This window comes from Tupaia chinensis, unplaced genomic scaffold (genome assembly GCF_000334495.1).
Source record: "Tupaia chinensis unplaced genomic scaffold, TupChi_1.0 Scaffold000256_1, whole genome shotgun sequence".
Lineage (NCBI taxonomy): Eukaryota > Metazoa > Chordata > Mammalia > Scandentia > Tupaiidae > Tupaia > Tupaia belangeri.
Window position 1 is genome coordinate 3,037,601 of NW_006159736.1, and position 12,372 is coordinate 3,049,972.

The 12,372-nt window shown below is 37.5% G+C and overlaps 1 protein-coding gene across 1 annotated transcript in view; it reads left to right on the forward strand.

Moving 5' to 3' along the window:
* The window catches only part of COL21A1 (collagen type XXI alpha 1 chain), a 217,897-nt gene that overhangs the window by 109,689 nt on the left and 95,836 nt on the right, over window positions 1-12,372 (forward strand). Inside the window, exon 10 of the mRNA XM_006149184.3 lies at window positions 4,945-5,007. Within this exon, the coding sequence (XP_006149246.1) occupies window positions 4,945-5,007 (63 nt within the window). The remainder of the gene's footprint in view (window positions 1-4,944; window positions 5,008-12,372) is intronic.

Genomic DNA, 12,372 nt, shown 5'->3' on the forward strand with positions numbered 1-12,372 from the left:
TCCTGTTACCACCCTCAGGATGTTCCCATTTAAGCCCTTTGGGTTTGGTGGGTGAAGTGAAGAATTGAGGTGTACACATCACACTTGTCTCTTACTGTTCAATGTGGTCTTGTCATCAGTCCTATGTGGAACATGGTACTGTCTACAGACTGATTGGCCATTTTGTTAGCTGCTTTCTGGAAAGTTTCTGCAGCTGTCCATCAGACAGCCACCTGTGAAGAACAGTTCTTGCCTCCCTCTTAGAAATAGAGGGCTGGAAGCTGACTGTTGAGTTATAGGACTAAATTCTTGTGTTGGTAGATGAATAAGTGATTGCCATACAAGTTTCTTTAAAAGCACAACAATTTTGAGTGGGGTCTGGGGAAGGACATTTGGAGGAGGGATTCAGAGACAGGGCATTGTCAGGATGGGGAGGTAGTGTTGTTATCTGTTGAAGATATTTCGATCAACTGGACCGGAGAGAAATGTTCACATATTGAAATGTCTACTTTGTAAGCTAAATAATGTGATTGAATATATTTTTAAAAAAAAAAGGTAAAAAAAAAACCACACACACAACAATTTTGTTGTAAAACAAGGTCTAATGACCCACACTTAGACTTACCATGGCTGTTTTGTTTGTTTGTTTTTAGATTTTTCTTATATGGTGTTTGCACTTGCCAGATAGATAGAGACAGAAAGTGAGAAATCACCCTCTAGAGGGGATGGCCATGCCACAACTTCTTCTCCTCTGTTCTCTTGGGATTTGGGGGATGCACGCACAAGTGCCTAGCATGAGTTTTAAGCCACTGGGTCTGGGACTCATATTGCAGTTGACCACTTGGGAGTTCAGCACCTTAACCACTATGCTGCCTGCCATCCCCTTACCATGGCATTTTAAGTCTTTATCAAGCATTGAAAAATGTATCTGTCATTTGTGAGCTTCTTGAAAAATATCTTAAGGTTCTTTAGGTTCTTTTTTTTTTTTTTTTGGTCCCTATTGCCAAATATAGATAATAATAAAATTAATGCATAACTTTGAATAATATTCATATGCAAACACATCTTTTGTTCACACCAAAGTTTAACAAAAAATTTTCCCTTGGAATTTCAGTGTATGACACAATATTTAACAGTAATAAGTTGTAGTTGAATGAATTGAGGTCTCCGAGAAAAATAAGATCCACTTTCTCCCTCCAATTAACCTATGTGGAATTTCTGTTTCCTGTGAAAAATCCAGGCCATCTCTAGTTTGCAGATAGCTCCCTTTTAAATGCCCCATATGTGATTCTTCCCTCACTTCAGTAGCCAGACAAGCATATATGGAGACAAACCCCTCCCATTTAATCCAACCTCAGATATTAAATCTGTCTGTTCAGAAGTGGAAAGAAAACATTATTGTTTTCTATTTCACGTTGGAGCAATTTCGGTTGCTCTGAAATATCACATTTCATAGAACCGTGTTCTTGTTGCTGCCCTTTGTCCCATCCTAGTTATTGTACCAGTTAGAGATTCCTTTGGACTATCAAGGTATACTCTGTCTAAAGTACAAAACGCTTAAGTAACTTTCAGGGGCCACTGGCATTCACATCTTTATGTTAATTTCCCCAGACCGAGTGTCGTTTGAGTTCTAAGGGAGGAAAGAGATTGGTCTTAGGGAATGGAATTGGCTGGACACCCCTATAGAGGTCAGAGGGGTACATTAAGACATAAAAGATTTTGAAAAGATGGCTTTAAACTAGTATTTAGGCTTAGGTAAAGAGTTCTGAAGACATCTACCTTGGATGGGCAACCTAAAATATGAGCTTATTTTTGCAAGCACCACTGTTTCTTACATTAATTATTCATATTTACACTACTTGAGAGGCCATATTCAGAGATATTTTAGCTTAATCCATGACATTTCCATTCCTGTCAACGAGTCAAAAATTCATGGCACAAATTCAATTTAACATAAGTAAGTTTTGTTTTTCAGCTGAGTACATACTTTTTAAAAATCTGAAATGCATAAGTGTTTTAACTAAATTAGGATAAAGTAGATTGGAAAGTTAGTCACAGTTGTACAATAATAAATTAGATGACTAATTTAATGTATTTGGAATTTATTTTTCTACATTAAACTTTCTAGCCATCCCCCAGGCTGGTACTGATCAGTGTATACATTTTACCATGGGCAGAAATAGTAGAGTTTAGGAGCTTAGACTGAAACTGAGCTAACTGGGTTTGAATCCTACCTTTCCCACTACTATGTGACCTTGGGAAGCTATTTATTTCTCCCATCCACAGTTTTCATATATATAAAATGGGAATAATAAAAGTACTTGCTTCATAGAATTATTATGAGGATGAACGTCAACTTTCATTACAGTAATAAAATTGAACTTTATTCTAATTGGACTCTTCTCTGATGAGCTAAATTAGAGTATTACTTTATTTTTCCAATTTGGACTATCAATGTATACTCTGTCAACAATAACTGAACCTGAAAAAGAGAGTATTTTTCTTGTTGGGGCCGTTGACCAGTGTTATGGTACATATGTGGTCACATTGAATTTATCTTGTGGGTGATTTTTTTTTTCTCTTGGGAACTTAATTTTGATTAATTTAAAGTATTATTACTAAGTATGTTTTGTATTCTTATGCAGCATAAAAATAAATTTCTTTTCATCTTGTGCCAAAACTTTATTTCAGCCTCATCATGATAGTGGTTAAGTCCTCTTAGATTCTGCTGATATGCTAGAATTTGCTAGTATTTTACAAGTAGGTGAGTCATTGATGGGAGACTTGATTTGAAATAAATTGGTCAGAAAGTAGTTATTGAGTGTGGTGTAATCTGTTGAAGATATTTTGATCAACGGGACTGGGTAGAATTGTTGACATATTGGAATGTTCACTTCATAAGCTAAACAATCTCATTGAGTGTATATAAAAATAAATAAATTCATAAAAAAACAAACAAACAAATAAAAAGTAGTTATTGAATCTCTACTTGATACCCCGCATTGCAGGGCAGAAGGGGAAAAAAAGGAGAAAAATTAAACATTGTTTTAAGGACTCTCAATCCCAATGATAAATGAGGATTAATCAGAGGAAAACTTGGAGAAAACACTAGTCATAAATAAGTATTCAGTGACATAGGAGCTGTCACAGCATTTCAACTGAAAAAGACACCAGGAGAAAATGGAGTGAGAAGAAAGGTGCAGTGGTAGAGAATTTTGTCTTGCTGACTCTTAAGTGTAAAAGGATGAAAAAAATTGATTCCCAGGAGAAAGGGAAGATGGAACTTTTTGAAATGAAGTGACTCTAGTCTGAATGTGGGTTAAGAAGGAATGGCCGAGAGGTTGAAGATGAATGTGAATTCTTCTTGAAATAAGAAGAGAAAAGTTCTAACTCCTTAGAGAGTCAAACAATTGCTCCCTACCACCCACCCAGAACTGAAAATCCTTGCCTTAAAATGATAAATTGTATCTCTTCAGGAAGACATTATATGCTTCAGCATTGTTTTTCTTCCCCTGGATTTATTTCTATTCTTTTTCTGTCTCTTCTCAAAATGGCATGTCCCTTCTCAGCTTTCCTCACGTTAGGCCTCTGAAAGGGCATTTGCTATGTGAATGGACCATCCCCTCTTTATTGGCTTCTTGAAACAGTTCACGTCGTTCTTTCCATTCTCCCTGTTAGGTTTCAGGAACAAATTTTTCTAGCCAGGAGTTTGAAGTAGTATTTCAGACCAGTATATTTGGCTTTGTAAATGTACCCTTCATCACCAAGGTCCTGTGTGAATGATTTCTTGATAAAAGTTTGAAGAATTATTGAATGGAAATCAGTTTCCTCTATGTAGGAGTTTCCTGATACTGATGGTGGAAACTTCCTATTGTCCAGCAAGATGCTCCACTTGAACTTAGTGAACTCAGGGAGAAGTAAATATGATATCATTTTAAAAGTATTTCTTAGACTTAAATTATCAGTTATACTTTCACCTTATAAAAAGTGTTGTTTTCCTTGTTTGTTGGGGGGTGACTATCTCAATAGTCAGTTTCGACCACTGGGCAGCACATTGACAGCTGCGTAGAATGTACTTTGGCTCATTCCCATGCTGTATAGAACAATGTTCTTTGAAGGTCTCATACACCTGGCTTTCTCCAGAAGTTTAAATTCTAGAACTTTAACATTATGTTAAAATTTGAGATTGTAAATTAAAGCCGAGCAATAGACAATTGACAGAATTGAAGCAAATGTCTTATGCATATTTAAGCTCAAATGCTACATGTGAGATCACATAGTCTATGGAATACTTTTTTAATAAGTGATTATGAGTTTAATTATTTCCATTGTATTATTATGTTACAATAATATAATTTTCATATCTAAGTATTATTTTAGGACATTGATACGTGTGGTATAACATTCCAAATAGAATTAAGCCTATTGACTTTTGAGTCAAATATTGCTATCATGGAAATCATATTCTATATGTCGCTTCATGATTTATTCAGAATTCTAAAACTGTCTCCTGCCATTAATATTGACATCTTTCATCAGTGAAAACTGCTTTGGTATGCTCACAGAAATAAATTACTGAATTTTTATATAACTAAATGCCTTATTTGGTAAGGTAGGTATTGAAAATATGACATAAGCAGAAGTCATGGGCATGCATAGGAACGGCAGTTCACCTGGATGCAGGCCAGCAGGGGACAGGCATGTCACTGATGGTGACTGCTATGTTCTTCTAAGAAAATATTATCTCTATTTTCCAAAGAAAGATACTGATGCTCTAAGAAAAAAAGAGAAGAAAATATGACATACTTTTTCTAATACTATTTTGAGACTTCTGTTTTTGTTTTTAACATATAGAAAGTCTCAATTACATAGTTGGCTTTGAACCTTGATGGGTCCTAATTGTACCAATGTGGTTTATTTTATTTTATTTTAGTACTAAAAAGCTGTTTGTTTTTTCCTCTCTAGGGTGATGCTGGACTGCCTGGGAACCCTGGCTACCCTGGACAACCTGGTCAAGATGGTAAGCCTGTGAGTACTGAAAGCTTAGTCATCTCAGTACTGGGATTATAGTGTTAAAGTAAAATTTGCACTGTGCAGTTAAATAGGCAAGGGAGATTTTAATCAAGACTGCTCCAGTAGGAGAGAGAGATTGACCCCAACTCTACTGAAACAAAGGGAGGGAGGGCCTTTGAGAGCTGAGGTTGGCCACTGAAGAAGTATTGGAGTACTTTGGAGGGGACATTGATCAATGGGTTGGGAGCTATTGAGTTCTTCCTCAGTTTGCAAATAATTTCCTCTGTAATGAGGTCATCTGTATTTTCTTTTATATATATAAGAATTATTTGTTTTATTTTATTTATTTATTATTATTTTTAAATTTGCTATAGGGCATGTGCATGCATGCATATGAGAGAGAGAGAGAACGTGAGAAAGCAAGCTCCCAAGTCTGGGACTGAAATGTAGTTGACATGTAGGAATCCAATTCCTTAACCCTACACCACCTGCTGGCCCCAGCCATCTGTATTTTCCAATTGGCACCCATCACAATTAGGCTTTTACCCTTCCATAGAGACTGGAGGACAGCGGTGCTAATTTACTTGGCTGATTATTGTGGTGCCATTTATTATAATGGGCGAGATGTAAGTTTTACCCAGGAAGTTGAGAATGCATTTTTTTTGGCACGTTGGATGTGCCAAGTTGGAATTCATTTCATATAGATACATCTAAAACCACATCTTTAGATGTACAGAGTGGGTGGGTTATTTAGGGAGTAAATATAGAAAAATCGAGAAGAAAAAGGGTAGTGAACTGAGCTTAGGATCCCCCTTACAGAGGAAAAAAGGAGGAGGGTCCATCTTAATTGGGAAGGAGACCCGTTAGGAAGGAGAAAAACCAGGAGACTGTGCCATCTGTTGGATTTGTGTCATTGTTAAGAGGTTAAAAACACACACACACACACACACACACACACACACACACACACAACAAAGAAGGCTATGACTACACAGTTGTATTGCTATATAGGGGTTACTGAGAGTCTTGATAAATTGGATTTCAGGGAGTGAGGGTACAAAAGCTGGATGGAAATGCATTCAAGAGAAAGTGGAAGACAGGAAAATGTGACAGTGAGTATAGATGCTTCTGAGGATATAAAGGACAGTAGAGAAGTGGAAGAGCAGAATGAGAACAACGTGGGATAGAAGCAGGCGCTTTTTAAAAGCTTGTTTCTTTTTTTTTCATGAGAAGAAATAAGAGTGAGAGCTAGAACAAGATGAAGTAGGTGGAGGAGGAAAGGGAAGAAGACACTTTCAACAGAGTCTTGTCACTCCATGATCATCTTCCCCTAGCTTCCCAGCTAGTCAGAATCCTGGGCATGGACAAGCACCAAATGGGTGTGTTTCAGGTGGACCAAGTGTCCAAATCCACGGTTGGCCATGTGGCTTCCAGTACTGCAGTTCACTATGCTACTACCTGCACCACTGAGACCAGCCCAAAGCAGGGTTTTTAGAAGATGAGAAATATTTTACCATGTTTATTAGATGTGAAAATGAGGCAAAAGGTGTGAAAATAAAAGTTTATTATTTTATTTTATTTTATTTTATTTTTTTAAGGAGGATGCTTTCGGTAAGAAAATATGTGAGTAGGTTAGAGGACATTGGTTCCAGTTATAAGATGAAAGTATGGCCTCGATAAGAAGAGTGATCATTGCAAACTTTCTATGAGATAAAGGACCAAGACTGTAGTATAGAAAAAGCAAGGTATTTTTTTTTTTTTGGAAAAAGATCCAAGAAAATTTTTATCAAACTGCTTCTATTTAACTTGTATGAATAGATTCAAACCTAATGTCTCCCCTTTTGTATTTATTTTCAATCGCCTGTTACATACCACATTTGGCTTGTAATTTCTCTTATAGCCCATCCTTTGTCCTTTACCATGAGGTGTGATATGACAGTGCTGCATTTCCTCACTGCAATTCCTTAGCCCCCCTGAAGATACTCTCTTGATATCGTGTGTGAATTCTTTTCTAATCACACTCCATGAGATTATTTGTTATAAATGTGAACCCTTCCCTGCCTAGAGATCCCTTTTCCGGGACCTCCTCTTTCTGTGACAGGCAGCTGAAGTGCTTCACCAACTTCACAGAGGATACACTTCGCAGGTTGTTATACCATCTGCTGGCACCTCATAATGACATGGCACTGCTAGATTATTTAGGCCTTTGTTTTCTTTTTTTCAGTGATGACAAATCCTAGGCAGTGTTTGGAGCCAAGTGCTAAGCAGGCCTTCTACAGCTATCAGTTCACCTGTTGCTTTATAAAAAAAAAAATCTTCCAGTGAAATAAGTACTGAAGATTAGTTATTATTAGCCTGATATCATGATCATGAATATTACTCTATAGCTCAGGTTATAATAGATACTGCCTCATCTCAGTACATGCATATGTATATATATATATATATTTTTTTTTGTGAGTGTCTGTATGATTTTATATATAGATATAACTGTAACTATGCAATATCTAATAGTAATGCCAGAGAAAGAAAGAAAAAAAATCTGTGAGAGGCAAAATTATGTAATAATGTTTGCTCAAAGATGTCCATGTCCCAGTCTCAAGACCTGTGAATGTGTTCCTTTATGTGGCAAAAGTGACTTTGCACATGTGATTAAGGCTGTTGAGATGGGAAATTTATCTTAGATTATCTGGGTGACCTAATATGATCACAAAGGTCCTTATAGGAGGGAGACAGGAGTATGAGTCAGTAGAGGAGATGGAAACGTCAAAGAGAGGTAGCCATAAGCCAAGGAATGTAAGCAGCCTCTAGAAGCCAGAGAAGGTAAGAAATGGATTATCCTCTAAGCCTGCAGAAGAAACACAATCCTGCTGACACCTTGATTGTAGCTCCCTCAGATCCATTTTAGACTTGTAGCCTCCAGAACTATAAGATTACAAATTTGTGTTAGGTTACTGTATTTATAGTAATTTGTTAACACCAGGTGTAGGAACCCGAAACACCAACCCAAATCATGTTTTCCCAGAGGTATAACTTTTTCTTAAATTTCTCCCTTCCTCCATATTTCCTTCCCTCTGCAAGAGATGTGAGGTTGGGTGGCCAAGCAGAAAAAGCAAGCAAGCCTGGGAGCCAGAACAGCTGAGGGTCATTAGTGTGTGTCCAGGGCCAGCACCGAGGGGGAGTGGGAAGGTGTGGGTAGGGCCTCTGGCTGGCTGTTGGAGCCATCTGGACCAAGGAAACTTGGATGGAACAATTTGAAGGGAATTCTGCTTTGTTTGGACTTCTTTCTGTGCAATCCCCCTCAATAAGCAATTTGAATCCCTTTCACACATAATAACCAAGCCAAGTCAACCAAAGCTTTAAATAGGAAATTATTCTACTCTGGAGAGATACCGATTTTCATAAGGAAAGTATCTCCCACCAAAATTAGAGAGCTATTTCAAATCTTTCCATTTCATTCTTATTTCTCTATCAGTTTAATAACATCTATCAGCATAGTGACTGAGCATATTACTACTTTACTATTTTATCATTATAAAAGAGATAAAGGAAGTATTTATAATCCTGCAATACAATCCAGAGTATTACACCAATTAAAGGCATTATATTGATTTGATATTGATTTTTTTTAAAGAAAACCATATGTAGAAACATATAATAGCACTACTGTATGGTTTTATAGATGTTTACATTTTTACAGTACTTATTTCTGATTTCTGTCATTATTAATTAGTCTTCATGTAATAAAATCCTTCATTGAAATGAAATGCCTAACTAATTGTTGGAGAGTTTTGGGGGGTTTTTGCTCTCTGGTTAGCAAAGATACTTTCTTTTAGGGGCCTCCATTTCTTCATCTAGTAAATTGAAGATGGTACCAGATGAGGCCCAGGTTCTGTCTGATGCTGATTTTTAAAGATTCTGTGAAGGTCATTGTCTTTGCTAAGAGAGAGAGGAGGGAGACTAAGCTCTAGAACTTTGGAGACGGTTATCCACAAGAAAGGCCTTAAGTGAGTTGGGAAGATCGACAGTGCTGGGCTACCAGGAGACAAGAGTGGGTTGGTCAGCGGATTGCACTCAGTGACCTAGTGTCTCCCCTTTGTCCCTACCCTCTCTAATGTGCTACTGAATGGTCTAGAGATGCCAGAAAGGGACCGAATTTCTTTTTTTCTTACATGTCACTGAAGTAGAAAAGTGATCTAACTTACTTTTAAGAGAAGAAAATGATTGACTAAAAGATATAAAAACACAGTAAATGGATGTAAATACAGATATAGTATGTGTGAAAGAGTAGGGTTTGAGGAAGAACAATTAGAAGAAAAATGGGGAGGAAAAGAAGTAATGGGACAAAGAAAGGTGCCAATTTCTGTTAAAGATATATTGTAGTTTAGTCAACTGGACTAGAGAGAAATGTTCACATGTTAAAATATTCACTTTGTGAACTAAATAATGTGATTGACTGTATAAATTTAAATTAAAATTAAGAAAAAAATGAAAAAAAAAATGACTAATTCCCATGAAAGGCTTCTATGTAGAACCCATATCTATTGTATTAATTTGTTCTTTATCATTTTTGTACTTTTTGTGCTTTGTTGTAGTCATCCTCAGATGTATTATGCATGTTTAATCAGCTAAACCAATCATGTAGTAAACTTTGTGAAAATAGAAAAAAAATTAAAAAAAGAAAGAAGTTAAAAGTGACTTTTGAGTTGAGAATAGATTAAAAGGCAATGAAGGCAAAAGCAGGAAGGATAAACCAGCGGCTCTTACAATTACCCAGGGGTGAGATGATAGCCAGGGTCAGGGTGATGGTAAGTGAAATGGAGAGAACTGCTTATATTTGGGGGATGTTTCTAAATTAGAATTGACAGGATTTGCTCATTTATCAAATATTGGTTTGGGAAAAAGAATAGTCAACGAAGACTAATAATATTTGGAAGGATAGGATAGGGAAAATTGTGAGAGAAATCAAGTGTGGTTGATGATATATTAAATTTATATGTTAGACACTCAACTAGAAAATTTAAATGGGCAGCTCAACATAGAATTATGACATTCAGGGCAAGTTTCCTTTTTTTTTTTGAAGTGTCTTTTCTGGTCCTGTACCTATTTTCTGTAGAAATGATGGTGTTTTTCATACCAATCAATAAGATCTTATGCATAAAGAGAATTAGCCCTTTGATGATATGTTGGGTTGTTGGGAAAGTCATAACACATTTTTGCATAGAAATATATAGAAAATGCCTCGTGACTTCCTGGACAATGTAACCCAGGGTATAAAATACTTCTGTTTGGTTTACAATTATGTTTTGAATTTTCTGAAATCTAAAATTATCCCATAGTCAAATACTTTCTCTTTTTAATTCATTCAATATTATTTTTTGAGCATTGCTTACTCTATATATTCATTTACATTATTTTGATTTTTTTGTTGTTGTTGTTTGGAGAGGTTTTTGCTATAGGGCGCGTGCGCTCGCCAGACAGACAGAGAGAGACAGAGAGACAGAAAGCGAGAAATCACCCCCCGGGGAGATGGTCACGCCGCAATCCCTTTTCCTCCATTCTTCTCTCGGGATCTTGGGCACGCACGCACACGCGCCCGGCGTGAGTTTTAAGCCACCGGGTTCGGGACGCGAACCGCGGTTGACTACGTGGGAGTCCAGTGACATAGCCATTACGCTAACTGCTGGTTACCACATTATTTTGATTTTTAATTACTTTTCTTTCCCATTTTTTTTTTTTTTTGGCAATTTGCTATACATTACAGACACTCAGTGGAAAGACACAGAGAAAAAGAAAGAAAGTGAGAAAACACCCCACAAAGGGGATGGCTACACTGTACATCCTATTCTTCTGTTCTCCTGCCAGGATTTTGGGCATGCATACACATGTACCTGGAGTGTTTTTCAAGCTGCTGGGTCTAGGACTTGAACTGCACAGTAGACCATGTGGGATCCAGCTGCTTTAATTACCATGCCACTGGCTGGCCCCTTTAATTCTTTTTAATTCTTCATTGAGAGTTTATTTTGGTATATGGGATAAAACTAAAGGCTACTCCAATATAACGAAATGTAAACAGAATAAATGTATGACTTTTACTTATCTATGAGATGTTATTTAACCTTGGCGAAAGAGGAGACAACATATATAATGCATTTATGCAATTTTTTTTTTTTCTGGTAGAGGTTTTTGCCATAGGGTGCATGCGCTCGCCAGACAGAAAGAGAGAGACAGAGAGACAGAAAGTGAGAAATCACCCCCACAGGGGGGGATGGCCATGCCGCAATCCCTTCTCTTACATTCTCCTCTCGGGATCTTGGGCAGACATGCATACGCGCCTGGTGTGAGTTTAAGCTACTGGGTCCGGAACACGAACCGTGGTCAACTACATGGGAGTCCAGCAACATAGCCATTACGCTAACTACTGGCCCCTGGACTGATGCAATTTTTGGCATAGTTTGTAAATATATAACATCTGTATTAAGAAAGATGACTTGGGGCCAGCAGATGTGTGGTGGTTAAGGGTGCTGGACTCCCACATGACCGACTGCAGTTTAAGACCTGGATCTGATGGCTTGCCTTCTCACTTTCCCTCTCTCTTTCTCTCGCTCTGTCCCTCTCTGTCAAATTAAAAAAAAAAAAATGACTATCCAGCCTCTGGAATATTGGATTTGACTTAGGAGTCTACGTTTTAGAGACATGTGGGAACTGGAATTTACTAAGAAGACAGTAAATGAAAGAATGAAAGAACTCAGGAGACAGTCCATGAGGAAGGATTTTCTGAACTCTAGGTGTAACCCAAACAACAGAGCTGGTTTGGAATATTCAAAAATAATTCAATGCAAGGGAAGAGAAGTAGCAGTTAGGCTTGCAAAACAATAGCACCTATGAGACAAGTTTTTTATGCTTTCCTCCTTTCAGAGCCTTAACTGAATACAGTGTCACTTGAAGACTCTACAGTTTAAGAGCTGTGGGGGATTTGGAGCTGAGTGCAGTGAGGAGTGAAAATTAAAGCATGGGAAAATGGAATATATTTGGATAAAGACCAGAGAAATGGCTATAATCTAGCTTAGAAAAGAGAATTACTCAATATAAGAAGGGACATCAGTAGGAAGTGTATGGAACATCCTTCTAGAGACAATGTTTCTGCCTGAACTCTCCCTTCACCTCAGTCTGGGCTCTTTGGCCAAAAGATTTGTTGTTGCACTTTCTCCTATTAAATCTCCTTTCTTACCACCCTTCCTCCCGTCTTCTCTCTTCTCATGAGTTTTTTTTTTTTTTTGGAGAGGTTTTTGCTATAGGGTGCGTGTGCTCGCCAGACAGACAGAGACAGAGAGACAGAAAGCGAGAAATCACCCCCCAGGGGGGGTGGCCACACCGCAA